This window comes from Stegodyphus dumicola, chromosome 9 (genome assembly GCF_044657685.1).
Source record: "Stegodyphus dumicola isolate Sdum_Otavi_A_Nest chromosome 9, ASM4465768v1".
NCBI classification, from domain to species: Eukaryota; Metazoa; Arthropoda; class Arachnida; order Araneae; family Eresidae; genus Stegodyphus; species Stegodyphus dumicola.
In genome coordinates this window covers 164,656,142-164,676,330 of record NC_140776.1, presented here as the reverse complement: position 1 = coordinate 164,676,330, position 20,189 = coordinate 164,656,142, and the positions used below count along the sequence as shown (strand labels likewise).

Sequence of the window (20,189 nt, the reverse complement as noted above, 5' to 3'; positions counted from 1 at the left end):
GTAAACCGATAGAAATCTATCGGCAGCTTCGTGAAGTGTATGGGGACAACATTATCACTGAAGGTGGAGTGCGTCAGTGGGTCATAAGATTTCAAAATGGCCGAACCAATGTTCACGATGAAGATCGAAGTGGGAGACCCAGCATAGTGACCGCCGAACTTCTCGAAAAAGTCGATGCTAAAGTCCGTGAAAATCGAAATTTCACAATAACGGAACTTTCTTTGAGTTTTCCACAAATTTCGCGAAGTTTGTTGCACGAAATCATCAGCGAAAAGCTTGGTTACCACAAGTTTTGTGCAAGATGGATTCCAAAAATCTTGACAGAGGACCACAAAAATCAGCGAATGGTTGCAGCGTTGAACTTTTTGGACGCTTACCATAAGGATGGTAACTTTACTCGATCGCATCGTTACTGGTGACGAAACATGGGTGAAACATGTGAACTGTGAAACGAAATTGCAATCAATGCAGTGGGGGCACACAAGTTCTCCCCCAAAACCCAAGAAATGCATGCAAACAATGTCGGCAAGGAAGATGATGGCGACTGTTTTTTGGGACAGAAAAGGTGTAATTTTGGTGGACTTCCTGGAAAGAGGCACTACAATAAACTCTCAAAGGTATTGCCAAACTCTCCAAAAACTCAGAAGAGCAATTCAAAACAAGTGCAGAGGAATGTTGAGCTCTAAGATCTTGTTGATTCACGACAACGCCCGGCCCCACACGGCAAATGTCCCTCGTAAAGTTCTTGAATCTTTTAAGTGGGAGTTGTTTCCTCATCCGCCGTACAGTCCCGACCTGGCACCGAGCGACTTCCACCTATTCCCAGCAATGAAGAAGTGGCTGGCTATGCAGCGTTTTGATGATGACGCACAGCTGCAAGAAGAGGTAACGAAGTGGTTGAAGGCGCAGGCGGCCGAATTTTTCGACGAAGGAATTTCCAAGCTCGTACATCGCTACGATAAATGCCTTAATTTGTATGGTGACTATGTAGAAAAGTAGTATTTGAGTGTGGCTTTCATCTGTATATAATAAAATTTGTTTCCTATACTTTGTTTATTTTTTTATTCCAAAACGTAATCTACTTTCTGGATAGCCCTCGTATATGTACGCCAAATACAAGGTTGCTATTGAGATTTTAATTGTCACATTGATGTGTTTCCCTTCTATTCTATCAACTATGAAATTTTTTATTAAGATATAGGGACATCTTTAGCTTGCTATGTACACCACTTGAATTTTTCGCAGACTAGAATTATGCAAGTCATGGATAGTGCTTTAGGAAACAATACCATTCTTCATGAAGAAATCATGGAAGCTCTTCTAAAGATGCTGGTAATGGATATCATCTTTATTTCCTAATATGGAGAACAATGTTTTGATGCCAATACGATCAGGGAAGAAAGAAGGACAGAGATAATATATTTTAATATGTCTTTGAGTTCTTCATACTACTTATGGAGATGCCTGGATCCAACTGATTCAATTTCAAAATAATTTCTGGCAGTAGCTCTTCTTCTAGGATTAGAATTAACCCTGTAGAAAGCCATGCACTGGCTACCAAGTCAAGATAGATCCATCTTGTATTTCGTAGATGATATAAAACAATACTATACATATCTTAAACTCTTTACACATGACTAACATACATTACATTACATAAGGAACAATGTAAAAGATCATTTATCTGACCAATCAGCATTCTTGCATACATCAAATGACTAGGTTCTGTGTTTATGGCATCACTGCAATTGCTGTTTTACATTCACATCTGTTAGAAATGATATGGGAATTGTTAACCCTGAAGTGAATTGTAAAAGCCCACTCTTAATTGTTTTAGTTTATATAAGAACCTACAACAGTCTAAGTTATATGGTCTTCTATTGTCATCCTTTTGAAGCTCAATGTGCACTAATCCCTTCCGCTCAGTGTTTCTTTTGTCCATTATAGTATACTATAAAGCTGAAATCCAGGTGTCTAATATCCAGAATGATCTCATGTGTGGACTTCTAGACTACAAGAATTTTTTTCTTTTAATTAAGACCAGAAAAGGATAACATAATAGTAAAAAATGAATACTTGTATATTTGTTTTAAAACTGGCTAATTTTTAGCAGCTCTTTCCAGTAGAGGCCTAACAGGCTGAAAATTGTACATTGATTGTACAGGCATTAATCTTTTAAGAGATTCTGAAAAGAAGAAAAAGGAGGAGATACAGTGCTCTGAAAAATATCACTAAATCGTAAAAAGATGATCTCATAGGCGCAGGAGTAAAATCAACTGAAGAGGCAGGCATTCAGGTTTGGAGAGTGTGGCTTCCAGTGAAAGTGTCAGGCACATAATCTTGAAAAGCAATTAGAAGCTTTGGATCTCCTTGGAAACATGCAATCACTACCATAATTAGAAATCCCCAAAATCCGTATTCAATAACACTGACTACCTCCCCATTAGCCTTTTACCAATTCTGGAAAAGTTATTTGAGCGTTTAATAGTAAACAGATTTACTTTCATCATGAAGGACCACCAATTTGGCTTCTGCAATAACTTCCCAACTACCCACTCAGTTATCAGGATTGCTGAATTCATTGAAACCTGCTTCAATAGGGAGGAGGCAGTCATTGGACATTTTATTGACATTGTATGATTTGGAACGAAGGCTTCCTTATCAAACTCATTTCTTATAATTTTCCTCCTAATATCATTCTTCTCATTGCCAGCCACCTCACTGCAAGAACACAATCACAATCAAAGATACTTTCTCAAACATCAAGAATATCCATGCTGGCATGCCTCAAGGCTTGGTAACTGTGCTATACTCTTCGATTTATATGTTAATGACATTCCAAACAACAATAACGCCCTGACAGCCTGCTATGCAGACAACACTGCTATCCTCAGTAAATCTATTAATCCAAGGCTTGCCAAAAGAAAAAAGAAAAAAAAACTTTGAGAGGCTGTTAACATTTTATCACAATGGTTCAAGGCATGGAAAATTAAGATTAATCCTAATAAATATACTGTTGTTTATTTCCAAAAATATTCCAACAATAACAACATTGGAGAAATTACTCTGATTGGTGAAAATGTGTCTTGTGATGTACAGATCAAATATCTAAGTGTAACTTTAGATGAAAAACTTACCTCTAAGAAATACATACAAGACGTGAAAGATAAATCAAACAAAACTCTAATGAGCGTTTACCCTTTAATAGGTTAAAACTCCAAATTAAGCCTGAATACAAAAAGAATACTTTATTTACAGTCAATACGAATAATCACCAATGCACCATGGTTCATCAGAAATTCTGTTATTCACACAGATCTTAGAATGACACCCACAGACTCTCAAATTTTGCAACTTTCTCAGAACTTCTACAAATGAAATAGGCATGAGAAAGATATCAAACAGAATATCGGGAACTACAATAACATTATTGATCAAAAACACAGGAGGCTTCAAATCATACATCATAACAGCAACTGCTAGTTGTATATATAGTTCTTTTTCCATATGTAACCGAGTACTTAATCAAGTTTTTTTATGCATTCATCTTACACCTGGTAATGCAGGTAATGATTTTGCATTCAGTACTATAAAGAAACAAACTACTACCAGATACTTTAGATGTTTGCAAATTTATGTATACATTTTATTATTCATATTATTTGAAAATTAGTTGCTTAATTAATTATAAACACAATCTTTTCAAAAAATTCTCAATTTGGATGGCCATGTGACCATGTAAACAAATTTTATCAGAGTAATAGTGCCAGATCTTTTAAGAAAAGAAAGTAGACATGTACATTTAGTCAGTTAATTATGGATTTAAAATTGTACATGTTTGAAAAATATGCTGTACTTTAAACAGGAAGAATACAATAATTGCTATTAAGTTGCATTTGTTTACTTCTACTGACGACCATAGATGGCAGCACAAGCTGATGACACTTAGAAATTTTTTTAACTTTTCAGGACTTTGAGCAAAAGTACCTCTACTTAGCTGGATCAAATGAAGCTGCAATTCCTACGCAACCTACACTTGTCATATATGGGAGTAAAGGCTGAATGGCCAAAACTTTGTGAAAATTGATGATCCACGATCCATTTTAGGCATGTGATCTTGAAAGCAGACTATGATTAAAGTTTAGTAAGCAGCAACACAAAAGAGGCAATAGGGTCGTGAATCCAATTTTGTTAAGTCCAATATTAAAATAACTTATTATTTACTTTCAACACATAGGTCATGAGATGGCGCCACTTGTTTAGTAAATATGCATCTCACTTTCACTTCCAAAACAATTACAATATTAGCCATGACCACACATGAGTGGGAAGTTGCTCATATAGGTTTTCTTTTATTGGTAGAATAGCAAGGAAAAAGAAAATAATGACATTCTGAAGAACTTCAGTTAACACAGCAAATTGCACTCTTCCTTAACTTTCTAGTTTGATACAGTTAGTTGGTTTTTGTAAGCTATTATTAATGCAGCTTTCCTATCAAAATTAAAGTTTGAACTGTCATTTATGATGAAATGAGTTTCTAATCTGGAGCTGCATTAGGATCTGCAAAGCGAAAGCAGCAGCTGGGGTTTTAGAAACCGTGATTTTTAAATTAGGCAAAACAATAATCTTATTTCACATAAATTTTGAATGCTATAGAAGGAAAAATTTTCCAGTTAATGAATTTGAGAAAAAATATGGAGAAGTGAAGATAAATGAATACATGAGGATATTACAAATTTCATATTGTGATGATAATGCCAAAATCATCAATCAACTGGCAAATGGCGAAATATCAGAGTTTCAAAGGTTTAATAAAATAATTGCTACTGATACAGAAGAAAATAATAAAGAGGTTTTTGTAAGAAAGAAATGGTTTCAAAATACAGTTTAATACAAATTCTTGACATGGAAGTTACGCAGTTTCAGGATTTCAAGGGCGGAACTTGACAAGTGAACGAAAAATTATGTCTATCTATACAATTAAAGATAAAGTATTATTCTTGTCCAGGCCTTTCTTATCTTATCTAATCATTATTTCCCATCTTGTTCATTTGCGGTTTTGCAGCTGAAGATGGTGGTTCGGTAAAACCATCGAAACTAGTCCTGTGAAAATTTTGTAAATATAACGCTGATTTTTTGTTGTTTGACTTCTGAAAAGAGAAAGTATTAAACCAAAAAAGAAAGCAGCCTAAAATCTAGAATCACTAATATCCTAACAAGTACAGGTCTCTGACTTAGTACTGTATTTTACATGACATGATTTACCATGAATTCTACATGGTATCTTTACTTTCAGTAATATAAGCTTGTTTAGTGCTAAACACTATTTTGTTGTGGTGTAAAATGATCCATGCAAATGGGCACCGGCAATTGATAGTGAGAAGATCTAATAATATTGTGGACAACTCTTTATCATTATTATTATTTGTCCACTGGCCAAAGAGAGGGCACTACCAGCTTTCTCCCTCTTCTCCACTGGGGGAAAATTCGGACTGACTACTCTGTTCCTGGCTGCTGTCGGTGAAGCATGCACTCACCTCTCTTCCGCTTCACTTTCATGATTTTTTAACTATGTGGACTTGCTAACTATAAAAATGCTTATCGTGAGAATTGTAATCATTGTGACTGTGTATCAGTGAACCTGTGTTAAAATATATACCTTTTTCTAGTATTAAATAAAAATATTAATATTACCGAGCCAAGCTACCCTCGTTATATCTACAGCAACAACACACGCCACCCAAAATGGTATCCATAGATGAAAGCTACAAATGATGACTCGTCAAGTTAATGAACAAGTGCATCCTGGAACCTGCTTGCATCATCAATTTCTGTGCTCATAAAATGCTATGAAGTGAAAATATCGTCTGTTAACGAAAATGAATATCGTAATCTATCATTATTTTTGTGTTATTTTCAAAATAGTGTGAAAAATAGTTGTGTCTCCTTAACAATGTGCTTGTGAATTTGCCTCATGCAAAACATCAAAGTGCTTCAAGTGATTTACATATATATCCTACAATGTGGTTACATATCACAAAATAAGTTTTTCGGAATATTTTTCCATAAGCGAATTGTGTTATGCTGAACCTGTCACTGACTGAGCAAATATAATATTTCTCGTATAATTTGGAGGTAAGCCACGCAAATTCTCAGTTAGTAGTACTTTAAAATTTATACTTATATTCGGATAGCACACCTACAAAAAGCGTTTTCTCACTTTAATGCTTGCATTAACTTTATTTATTTTGCACTAGTATCGTATGTGAACTTATTAGTGGCTGATTTTTGTGTATTTACTTATCTCACATTTGGCAATATATATATGTTTTTGTGAATCATAGCTTCACCACAAACCATCACAGACGATCTTAATATCTCACGTGTTTCCGTCAAGCCTCCCCCATTTTGGAAGGTCCATCCCACTTTATGGTTTGCACAACTGGAGGCCCAATTTCATATCGCCGGAATCACTGTTGACTCCACGAAATTCAATCATGTGATATCTGCAATCAAATCCAATATTCTCAATAGCGTTTGTGATATCGTTTTGCACCCACCAAATACAATGCACTAAAAACACGCTTAATTGAATTGCATTCTGAAAGTGAGGAGTCAAAAATCCGTACACTTCTTCAGGGGCTAGAACTTGGCCATCAAAGCCCCTCCCAATTACTTTGCCGTATGCAAAGCCTCGCTGGAGAACCCTTGTTGAAATCTGTATGGATATCCCGTCTCCCGCAAAATACGCAAAGTATTCTTGCTGCCTTAAGTGATGATCTCCCAAAACTCACAGTTGTAGCTGATAAAATTACAGATCACACAACTCTCCCCAACATAAATAGTGCTACTACGGCATCTACTTCTCCCATTGAACAGCAAGTTGCAGAGCTGACGAAGCAAGTAAATGAACTTTCGCTAGCCATCAAAAAAAGCCATGAGGGTTCCTGTGAACGAAGAGACAATCATTCCCAACACAACAGAAGGCGTGATAGATCCAATGGACACTATCGTCAGTATAAAGAACCGTGCAACAACGCTTGTTTCTACCATACTAATTTTGGTTCCAATGCACGAAAGTGTGTTTCTCCATGCAATTTCCGGCAGTCAGAAAACTAGATTGGCGATCGCTTGTCGGCCAACATTGCGACCGCCACATTAATCGAATTCTTTTGGCCGATCCATCATCAAAACTCACCTTTTTAATTGACACCAGAGCCGATTTATCTGTCATTCCCCAGAGTTACAGTCAGCATGCCAAAAAAACACTTAGTACTCTTTGCTGCTAACGGCACCAAAATAACAATGTATGGCACCAAACTCTTGACCATCAATTTAAAAATATGTCGCACCTTTACTTGGCCTCTTGTCTTGGCAGACGTCAATCAACCCATCATAGGTGTTACTTATAGATGTTAAAAACAACCATTTAATTGATGGACAAACAAAACTATATTCTTGTGGTAGACTTCCCAATGTGAACCCGCTCAGTACTAGCATTCATAATTTGATGGGTAACTCAAAATTTGACAAAATTCTTGCCAATTACCACAGCTTGACCAATCCTTCACAAACTTTTGAGAGGGCACCAATGTCAACAATTTTCCATCACATTGAAACTAAAGGACCTCCTATTTTCTCAAAACCTAGAATATTATCTCTAGAATTACTTCAAGCTGTATGTCAAGAGTTTGACTTTCTCCTATCAAAAGGCATCATTCAGCCTTCAAAAAGCCCTTGGGCAAGCCCACTGCATATGCTACGTAAGGCAAATGGTGACTTCGCAACCATGCAGGGATTATTGTCGCTTAATGTGGTTACCACCCTGGATTGTTATCCCGTACCCCATATTCAGGATTGAACTCAAATGTTTTCAGGAATGAACTCTTAAAAGATTCACGTAAGAATGATAAATGTCCCATTCCTTGGAACGACGAACTGAATCAGGCATTTGAAAAATGTAAACACGACCTTATTAATGCTGCAACTCTCTCCTACCACTCTCCCAACCAAAAGCTGAGTATTATGGTTGATGCTTCTGACATTTCCATCGGAGCTGTCTTAAACATTCGCCACTCTAATAACTACCAGCTGCTAGGATTTTTCTCACATAAGCTATCCACCACCGAACAAAAATACAGCATATATGACAGAGAGTTATTAGCTATTTATGCAGCTATAAAATACTTCAGGCATAATTTCGAAGGTCAACACTTCACTATACTTACTGATCACCGACCTCTAACTCATGCATTCACATCAAAATCAAATTCTGCTTCCCCGAGACAAATTCGTCATTTAAATTACATAGCTCAGTTCAGCACAGATATTTAGCATATGTCAGGTTCCAGCAATGTCGTCACAGATACTCTCTCGCATATTCAAGGTATTGATGCCAATGCACTGCTGGATTTCACACTTATTGCCCACTCGTAAGACACAGAGGAGGAGTTAAAACGTCTGAGTGAAGACTCAAACTGCTCATTGAAATTCCAGTCTTTACAACTTACTCGGGTTCTTCAACTATTGTGCGGTACCTCTAACAACAAACTTTGACCTTATGTACCACTTGACTTCAGAAAAAAAGTTTTTGACTGTTTCCACAACCTATCATGCTCAGGTATCCGAGCTTCCAAAAAGCTCATACAAGAAAGATTTGTTTGGCCATCCATGCTAAAGGACATTGCCAATTGGACTCGTTCCTGCATCATGTGCCAACGTTCGAAAGTTACCCGACACACTTATAGCCCTTTGGAAAAAATCGTGATGCCCTCTGAACGATTCGACCATGTTCATATAGACATCGTCAGTCCTCTGCCACCATCTGACGTTTACCGATATCTACTCACCTGCGTTGACAGACTTACTCGTTGGCCTGAAGCTTTTCCCATTCAGGATATCTCTGCTGACTCTGTGGCTCCACAATTCATCTCCGGTTGGATTGCACGATTTAGTGTACCATCGACTACTGATCAAGGTCGACAATTCCAATCCCACCTTTTCGATTCTCTGACATCTATGCTTGGAATACGACGAATTCGCACTTCGCCATACTATCATTCTGCCTAGGCTTAGTGTAATGTTTCCATCGCAACCTAAAAGCAGCTCTAAAGTGCCATAATGACACCCATTGGACTACATCACTCCCTCTTGTGCTTCTTGGTTTACGTTCTTCCTTCAAGCAAGAGCTCGCAGGTACATCCGCTGAACTTGTCTATGGCACAGCCCTTCAATTACCATCTGAGTTCTTTCAGCCACCCTCTGCTCCAGTCGATCCAGCATCCTTTCTCCAGATTTTCTGAGAGGCGATGAAGAAGCCGTCTCCGACTCCTACATCATGCCACAACAAATCCACCCCATTCTTACACCATGCATTGAGCACTTGCACTCCTGTGTTTGTGCGAAATGACGTGGTAAAATCACCACTCATTCCTCCATACGACGGACCCTTCAAGTTCTGTGCACGTAACAATAAACATTTCACTGTTCTCATGCGCGACAAGGAAACCGTTCTGGGAATAGACAGACGATCCTCCTGCTTCCCCGGACCCAACTGTTTCTCCAGATGCTCCTCCTTCGATCGACCTTACGCTTCCTCCCAGTGCTTCACCAGTTGTCACACGATCGGGAAGATGTGTGTGCTTCAACACCAGATATTTGTGAACTGAATTTTTCATCGCATCTTTGGTACTCAGGGTGGAATACTGTGGAGAACTCTTTATTATTATTATTATTTGTCCACTGGCCCAAGAGAGGGTGCTACCAGCTTTCTCCCTCTTCTCCACTAGGGCAAAATTCAGACTGACTACTCTGTTCCTGGCTGCTGTCGGTGAAGCACGCACTCACCTCTCTTCCACTTCACTTTCATGATTTTTTAACTACGTGGACTTGCTAACTATAAAAATGCTTATCGTGAGAACTGTAATCATTGCGACTGTGTATCAGTGAACCTGTGTTAAAATATATACCTTTTTCTAGTATTAAATAAAAATGTTAATATTACTGAGCCAAGCTACCATCGTTATATCTACAGGAGCAACACACGCCACCAAAAATGGCATCCATAGACAAAAGCCACAATATCTTTCATAATCTACAAAACAGCAAAATGGCTATGGCTTAACCACTGTTAGTTAATACTAAAAAGGCCATTTTTTAAAGGAAGGTGGGAAAGTATGTCTATATTGATTATTTTATAAACAAGAAGCATATCCATAAAAAAGATAAACATAAACCACTACTTTGATAATGCCAGTATTTGCACATACGTATTTCAGCACTGAGTTATGGCTGGTGAAGATGAGGAGTCTGACCCTAGTTTAAACCCCAGTGAACGGGCTGGACGCTTTTTGTGGTTTCCTTCTCATATGTAACATAAATTTGAACTAGTTTCTATGGAATGTACACCATCTCTTCTTTTGGCTGATAGCCAAGAGCATACAGAGTTGGTCAGGGTGGTTATTTTGGCATAGCATGCAAGGGTTACCTGCCTAAGGAAAAGATAGCTTCATGAAGAATTTTTTAAGGAAAACTAGTTTACGTTCATATTAAACATGGGTAAAATCATAAAAATTGACATGCAGTCAGCGTTTTTGCTTCTGAATCTTCTGAATCTGTTTGAATTTGAATCTGGGTTGCACTACCAATGCTCAGTTATTTTATCACTCACTCGCTGCTGGGCTGAGAAATCAGTTCAATAGTACTAAAATTTGTTAAATATGATGGTGTTGACACTCCAGAAAACTGTATTTACAAACAATATTCAACTGAATGTACATTTCTATTTGCAATGATATTCAAATATAAGAAATAATTCAAACCTATATACAATTGATTCTCAATAAATAGGGGGTTAATTACCTGGATAGTGGGTTAATTGCAGACTGTGCGTGTGTGTATATATATGTGTAGTGTCAATGTTGAATACCAGATGGCATACAGATTGCTCATCGTATAATTCTTTTAATGTTTTATTTTTCGCTTTGTCAGTTGGCAATCAGATGAGTTGGACTCAAGATGCAGTAAAAGAACGACTACGATAAAAATGTAAATAAAAATGTATTGAAGAAGTTAATTCAGTTTATAACTAACATATTTGTTAAAAATGTAAATACTTTAAATGTAATTAAATGCACTGTCCTTTCAAGTAGTTTCTTAGATGTCTTTTTCAAGAAGGTATTACCACATATATATGTTTATGTATTGGGAAACAATTATCACTAACCATTAGCATAAAGCTAAATTGTCCATGGAAAGTACAATTATGATAAGGAAAAATGCACAGGATAAAAGCAGTGATAGCTAGGGTTGTCAACACTGTCAAATCACAGTAAAGGATACTACAAAATATATTTATTTATATTAATTCTGTTTTTATTAACATTGTAAACTGACAGAATAGAATTTCAAAATGTTCATGTGAATGATTAGCTGATTAGCTGAATATTGACGTTAAATATCATAAGAACAATAAATATATTTCAATAAATGCTGTGGTTTCTATAGAATCATCACCACTTAAGAGCAGTTTGAATAATTGTTTAGAAGAATCAGTTAATCTGAATGAAATAAGAAATTAACGAGAATGAGAATTTAATTTCAAAATAGACATTCAACATTTTTACTAAACTCAAAAAAGGACAAGGAAAGGAAGGCTGATTATAGGACAGCCCTTTGGGAAGGGGCAACATAGTAATAGCAGATGATGCCAAGAACAAACTCTGTTTTAAGAAAGTTCTGATAGACTTCTTTTAACTCAAGTTAGATCTCAATGATATTGTTCAAATTTTCTAGCAAATATTATTTTTAACGCCACTTATAACCTAGTTTTTTTCACTTCCAAAGATGTTTAGTTTTTCTTTATAAAGAGGGTGTTTTCTTGTTTTAAATATTGATTTAGTTTGAGTAATCAAACAAACCAAATGTCTAAATTATGAAAATATTGGTAAATTTTATGGTAATTTTATGTTAATTACAATGCGAGTTATTCTGCTATCTTATGTTTTTTCTCATAGTCCTGGAATTCATCATGGTTTTGAGTTAACTGTAGACATAATTCCCAGAACAGAAATAAAGAAAAGGAACATGCAAATGACACTGCACTTATCTTCCTCAAAATGGCTACAAGTTTTACTATGAATTATTGTCAATTAAAGACTGCAATTTTCCTCAGATAATTTAACATTACACTCATATTTCATAATTATAAAAAGTAATTTAAGGTGGTTAAAAGCAATTTCAGAAATGTAAATTTAAAATATACCTCAAAATCTGCATGCTTCAAAACATCATCTGCTCTCATGCGATTTAAAATGAATTCAGCTTCATTAGCAACTCGCACAATATGGTCTTTCATAGCATGAGAAAGAAGTCTGAAAAAACACAAAATGTAATAAAGCTTAATGAAGAAAATTCTAAATAAAAGTTTGCACGATTCTGAAAATATGAAAATTTACATACCTTCCTTCATTAATTAATTCAATAAAAGCTAGGCCTGCATGCTTTTGAAGTGAATTCTGCCATTCTTGAGAACATAACAACATAACAAGCTCTACTACTGAAGTACTATTTTTAAAAGTACAAAGACCTAATAAAAAACAGAAAAAATAAATATAATGATCAAATGACTGCCCCAAAACCTAATATCTTAAACTCTTAGTGCACTCAATTAAATTACCTTGGGTACAGAGCTAAATTTTTTCTGCATCCCCAAGTTAATATGCTCAAGATTTTTTTTTTTTCCAAATATAAATAAATACAACTGAATATATCTGATACAGTTTTGAGTGTCTTTGCCTTCACCCCAAAAAATCTGCCATTCACATGTATCAGCTGCTTGGTTTGCGCATGTATCTTTTTTACTGTTGTCAACACAAAAAGCATTATTTGCATTTTAGCAGGCTGCACTGAATCACAGCCAACAGGCTGTACTTTGCGACTGAATATTCATTTGTTATTTTTGGAATTTATTTTTACATAATTCTGTTATAGATAGTGATCAAGACTCATTAGATGATATCACATAATGGTAAATATTGAATAACAAATTTTTATTAGCATGACTTTTTTTTAATTGCCTGAATTAACTTAGCAGTATATGTAGTTTTGTCAACTAACCCCCCTCCCCCGCTCCAAAAAAAAATTATGACTTTCTTGTTTATAATTAAAAGAAAGAATAACAAAATTAGCAGAAAAACCACCATTCTCTGAATTTTTGTTGGTGCATTAAGGGTTCATTAATGAACAAAAAAGTAGTGTTCATAGCATATATTTAAATATATCTGTCGCAAGATACATACTACAGAAAGCTAGCGAAATAAAAGTTATAGAACTTTATAAAATTAATGCAAAACAACATTTACAGGAAAAATTTATGTAGTTAAAGAAAAAAACAATTTTAAAGTTATTGTTAACACATCAAACGTTAAAAATAATACTGATTATTGCAAATTATCCAATTTTGATTTTGAAATCAATTTTAATTGCGGATCATTTCCTAGTACTAAAATTCCCAAAGTCTGATATTAAACTATTTTATATTGATTTGAAAATAAACATGTAATATGTTAATAATAATGTTAGATTAATTTACGAATGTTTACCTTTTCCTTCCATAAGTAGATCTTGACCATGAGATCCTACTAACGTCCTGGATAAAAAGGGTGCAAAATCTAACATGATCTCCCGTAGTAATGGGCAAACACTACCAAGAGCAGATTCTAATTTCTGTGTGAGTGTTGCCTCTCTAGAAAGAGGTGAATTTAAAATATGAAAGTCGTCAGCACTGCCCAACGTAGTGATATGCAGATCATCAGGACGAGATTGCTGGCAGCCATCAACTGATTCAATAGTCCTTGAAAAACCATTTTGAGTAAGTGATGTTGACATTAATGTTGGATCTGAATTAGAAACACAGATAGAATTGTCTTTCCCTGCTGGTGCCAGGTTTGTAGAATCACTTTCTACATTTTTATCTGTAACTTCCCCATTAACTCTTGGACTACCATCTCCAGCACCATTGGTCAGTATTTCACTTCCATTTCTCAAATTATGATCACCTTTCGTTTTCTGTGTCCTGATTACCTGTAAAGAAATAGTCAAAAATAAATAACAAATATAACACACATTAATAAGGAAAAACTATCCAATTGAAAAATTACTCCTAGAATGCTCATTCATCTTCATGCACAACAGCTATTGAGAAACTGAGGTTCTTGTATTACATGCTTTATACATTACACACAGTATGATAAACACTCACCTTCATATTGTCCAACTACTTTTCAACACACTGCCAAAAATGCTTATGCATATGTCTTACTAAAGCATTAATTTGTAAACATCTTTTTAGTGAGCATTCGATTTATATTTTACCAACTACACACCATTCAATATTGCCACATCATGAGCATATAACCATTCTCTAAGTATCTTACAAAATCTTATAATAAACAGAAGTAAAACAAAAACTATTTCATATTTCACCATCTTTTTTAAATAAGTAACACAAAAAGGTGAATGTTGTTGCAAGTCAACCGCAGCATTTATGATCTGTGATGGAGTCCTTGCTCTTTTTAAAATGATGATATCATTTACAGACTTTTAATTTCACAACAAAAGAGGCATCATACATCTTTATTAGCATATCTATATTTGAAGCTGTTTATACTTAAACACTGAAACATTTATTGTTGCAACCCTGCATATGAAAATGCATGTTTCTTAAACTTTAAAATAAATATTGTTAACACAGCACAACATACTATCTGCATGTGCAGCTCAATCATCTTTCTACAGACCAAACTATTTTGGTTACAGTATCTCCTATAAAGTAAACAAAACGTAAACATAATGTTGTAATGCAGTAGAATCCCTTTTAACTGCCAGCAATCGAACCTTACTGATTCTGGATAAGAAAATCTTCAGGATAATTGAATATATATTTTTAGAACTTACTTGTTCAGATTTTGTGATACCATTTGTAGAAATCACAACATGCAAAATCCCTCGATCATATTTTTTTTTAATCTACTGAACACAATTAAACTAATAATGTCAAAAATCATACAGATTATTTAAAATAAAAGCATATGAACATGATTTTATATTTCAGAAAACAAAATTAGACAACATTTTAAAATAACCATATTTATTATCACATGAAAGTTATGAACTTCTTAATGTGACAGCATATGACTTTGAATGCCAGCCTGTTTGTAAGATTGTTGCTGTAATTTTAAAAATCTGCTGTGCATGCATTGAAGCTTCATGGCACCATGTACAGACACAGACCAACATTTCTTGTCAAAACTTATGAAAGTCTGCAATTCTTCGTCAGATCTTTCCACACAACTTTGGTGCTCCCTGTCTTGTCTTCATCTTTATTCTCCCTTTCCTTCTCCTCATCTTTCTCCCTTCCCAAGAATGTTCGATTATCCATTGTCCTCTTGACAAAGAGTGATGGAAATATAACTGTTTGCATTCACCCAAACCTTCTCCTCCTCTTAACTAATACTAAGCTTGTCTGAAAACGTATGTATATCCAATATATCAACCATGGATATCAAACATGCCTTAAGACCAAAAGAATGTTCATCAATCAACTGATCATCTATGAACATGATCACAGGTCATAATTTATGTCACTAACAGACAAAGTAACTATTGCATCTTTCAGTGTGAATTGTTTCTGAAAATATGGGCAGTACTTTCAAAGTTCACACACCAAAGCAAATTCATTTTCATATTCCAATATTCCAATTCCTTTGTTTGGACAAGGCTTGTTATACTGGCATTCAGAAGCATAACATAAATATCTGTCATATTTAAATCTTCAGATTGTTAGCCCATTATATATTTTTTATCTCTCAGGGCTTAATTTCAGATTTAAATTTAGACCTTCAAAAGTGCCATTATTTTCATACTGCCAGTTATGAGAGATTTCACCATGCATGATGGCCTTACATTTTTTTGATAAGCCATTTCAAATTATGAAATTTCATATTACACTTTGACTATTTCAGATAATAAATAATACATACATATGTTTAAAAAATAGCCACTAAGTTAATTCTATTACAAAATGGGACTTACAGTGGGCACAGGAGCTCCAGATGAATGTAGATGAGCTAGTATACTAGAATCTGTATCTTCAACAATAATAACTTCATCCTCTGCATCCTCATTACAAACATTACCAGATTCAGTCAGCCGCCCATTACTCCTGGATTCTGAATCAGTGGCTGAAAAGGAAAATCATACACAGAAATTAAAATTCCCATGTTTATTTACTGTACAAATTACATCTTGTCTTGTGCATGAATTAAGATGCTTATGAAGAAATATTAAATAGCATAGGCATTGTTATTCCTTTAGCATTTGCAATACAGCTGACAGATGCTCTTTGTTTAGAGTGCCAAAGTGACTTATAAAGGAATAATTAAAGCTTGAGAATAGTCCTGGCTCACTTCTTGTATCCCTTCAGAATGTATACTTTCTAACACTAATGGTCATAACAGTGGTGTTGGAGTAAAACACATCTGAGATTTGCATGGTTATAAATTTTGTCATCCTATAGTTGATTCTGCATATTTGTTTTTTACTTCTGCAAGCTGTTACAGCTAAAATTTTTTCAATGAATTTCAAAGATTCAAATCATGCTAAGAAGTTTTGACTACTAATGCACAGTGATCACCAGAATTATGACATGTACAGAAATTTAGCAAGGAATTAGGAAATTAAAATTAAAGTTAGAAGACGCCATGATAACATTTGCACAAGGGAAAGACAAATAAATTTGGAAAGAATGAAGATGACAGCAAAACAGTAATTTGTTTTACTTTGGAAACAACCATGAAAAGACAACACTACACCCAAAACTGTAAAATTGAATGTTCATGATATAGCAATTGCCTTGTCTGGAATGAAGTGTCTGTGTTAAGTCTTTTAATCTTTTCCAGTTTATTTTAAATACATCACTGTTTCAGCATGTTATCAAGTTCCTAAAATAAATGGTAATAACAACAGAACATGGAGTACATCCCAATACAGAACAAAATGTAGATGCACATTATGCTGTTCTAATTAAAATTATTAACTCAGACTGCTCAAATATTTCACAAAAATATTTTTAATTCTGAAAAATAATTTTAATCAATTAAAGCATAATTATCATTTTAAGTACTGATAAATGAGCCTGGGTTGTTTAAACACCACACAAGAACACTGCAAGCAACAATGTCTCAGTTTGGCTGTAAGTAACGAAACATTAAATATTCGACCATTTTTTTTTAAACATAAAATTACAAAATATATTTTCAGCTATGTGTTCAGTTCTACAGCTACATCATAATCCTAAAAATTATTAGAGATAAAAGAAATTACTATAAGCAAAATAAGAAATATCATCATGAACAAATCACTGTTCATAAATATCATATTGACTTGTGTAATCTTCCCCATCTTTTTCACTACTTTTACCACTGGAAACCAAGATATGAAAGTTACATAATGTTTATCATTTTTAAGGGGATAAATAAAACAAGAAGAATCTAAATGATATATGCATATATAAATAGACTATATATTAGCAGAATGCAAACCATTGCATGTGTGGGAGGAGGGGGAATGAATACATATGAATGCTTAATCAGCTGATGTTTTGCATATTCTTTTCCATCCTTCACAATAATGTGGAAAAAAATCAATTTACGTAGGGGTACCTCAAAATACCTGGAATTATAAAACCACACACAAGTGATTCATAATTATAGATCATCTTGATGAGTAAAAAGGTTGGTTCTCGATGCTTGCAGTGTTCTGCACCTTTTGTGATAAATATAAAGATCAATACATATGCAAGAATACATATATACAGTCAAAAGACTTTCATCCGGAATGATCTATAATCCGGACCACAAAGCTACAAACTTTCTGCGCATGTGTAATACATTTACGTTTACGCATGCACATAATACGTTTATGCATGCGTAATTAATGTATAACGGACAGTATAAGCTAAGCTAAAATTATCTAATTATCTATTTCAGTTAATGTTGCACATTGCGTTGTTCCTTAATCTTCTAATTGGATCCGGCTTATTATTTTTTGCAGACTGTTAGAGCAATTTTATAAAAGTAAGCTTGAACTTTCGATTATGTTAAAAAGAATTTCCGATTCTGGAGCTGCCAAAGGATCTACAAAGCGAAAGCAAGTTTCGATGTCCATCAAACAAAAAGTGGAATTGCTGCATAAAATGGATAAAGGCATATCCTTTGTTTCTCTAACCATTCCAAAATCTGTTTATCAATTTCACACTGCTCTGTGGGGGCGGGGGGGGGGGACGTCGCGGCGCACAATGAACTGGAAGTTGATCTGTCAGCACTATCCTTATCTTCACGGCAGATGTTTACATTTTATTCGGCTTATAATTCCTTACTAAATGCAGTATTTCATCTCGATGTACTCCGTCTTTGGTATGATTTAAATCAAATTCCTTGTCATTATAAATATCACAAATACACATCAAATAGTTTTCTGGTTGCAATTTTCTAATTCCGACTATGCGTAATGCATGCTTTATGTATGCGCGCGTTAAAAGAAATGTTTAATAAAGTAAACAAATAAATATTAAGCCTTTTCTTTGTAAATTTTGATACCCTTTAGATCATAATTGCTCTTTATTTCATAAATTACGGTTTCATATTTTTAATTTTATAATTTCTGCATGCCATCTTACCAGATTTAAACTGATGATCTATAATCCGGAATCGCTGAAGTCCTGACGAGTCCAGATTAAAGACTTTTGACTATATATATATATTTTTAAGCACTGCAGGTGAGGTTTAGTTAGATTTCAGCAACCTTTAAAAATGATGCTTTGAGAAAATTATGAGTAGGTTTCTAGAAAGTTACTTGAGTACCATTGGACTTTACTGCACATTTTATATAATAAATTTATTTTAAAATTATGAGCAGATGGTAAATGATATCTTTTTGTAAAGCAATTCCTAAATGAAGGTAAAATGAACTAGCTTAAAAAACTGCACAATTTGTATAATACATTCTATTTTAAAATTGAGCAAGTAGTAAATGATAACTTTTTTTTTAACTAAACATTTCCTACAAAAGATAAATTAAAAGTACCTTAAAAGCTGAAATATAAGAAGCTGATAAGAAAAATGACAAAATTAGAAATTCCATTGTTATACTTTATATATGCGTCTATCTTTATATATAATATTGCTTTGCATTTTGCTGCATAATATGGCTTGTTTATTTGGTAGCGTATTACATTTAAATTATAAGTCCCTAATTTAATATATAACTGCAGTAATTTTATGCTTATTTTTGCTGCATTTTTGCAAACTTTATTATTACTTTCTACTTATACATTTAACTGCTTTATGATTTCGTTGTACTTTTAATTTTGAAGAAACAAACAATGGAATTACAAAAATAAAAAGAACCACAGAATGTAGTTTTTTTTAACACCAGCCAAACCTAGACAATCAGTTTTTGCTGCCAAGCTGGCCTATTTGGCAACTTCTCTCTAACCTGGTGTCATTTGAAAAGTTTTTCAGGGGGTAGGGGGGACTGAAATGCTAAGAAATTATTTCTAGAAAATTCTACTCATACAACTTGTAGCCTTTTGGCTATACAGGACTTGAGAAGAACCATAAGTCCTTTTCAGTTAGTCTGTTAGTTTGGTAGATTTTATATAAACAATTATTTTTAATCTTTGCTCAATAAGGAATTTTGTAACTTGCAATACTTATCTTTATTACACTCATGTCCATAAATTAAGGATAATGCAAAATCATGCAACGGAAGAGTTAGAAGCAAACCAAATTTGACTTATTTGTAAAGCTTATTTATTAAACAAAAGGTAAAGAGCAAAAAAAAAAAAAAAAAAAAAAGGGGGGATCCTATATGTTTGATATTATTAAAAAAATTAGCGATTTTTTCTCCCTGGAGCAAATTACAAAAAAAAAACCTATTTACAAAAAACCAATATTACATGGATGGTATGATTGTTAATACATTGTATGTCTCCCAGACGATACAATACAGTCCGTACAACGCCTAGGCATGCTGAGTATCAAATTATCGATCTGATCTTGGGGGATATTACACCATTCAAAAAGCAATGCGCTCCGAAGTTCCGGTAGACATGTAGGAGGAGGTTGACG

The 20,189-nt window shown here is 34.4% G+C and overlaps 1 protein-coding gene across 2 annotated transcripts in view; it reads right to left on the bottom strand.

Annotated features, from left to right (window-relative positions):
• Nucleotides 1-20,189, bottom strand: part of rg (A kinase anchor protein rugose) — a 258,360-nt gene that overhangs the window by 208,489 nt on the left and 29,682 nt on the right. For both annotated transcript variants that reach the window (XM_085824292.1, XM_085824293.1), the window contains exons 12-15: nucleotides 16,093-16,241; nucleotides 13,602-14,082; nucleotides 12,460-12,586; nucleotides 12,263-12,371 (exon numbers count right to left, since the gene is read on the bottom strand). In XM_085824292.1, the coding sequence (XP_085680418.1) occupies nucleotides 12,263-12,371; nucleotides 12,460-12,586; nucleotides 13,602-14,082; nucleotides 16,093-16,241 (866 nt within the window). The remainder of the gene's footprint in view (nucleotides 1-12,262; nucleotides 12,372-12,459; nucleotides 12,587-13,601; nucleotides 14,083-16,092; nucleotides 16,242-20,189) is intronic.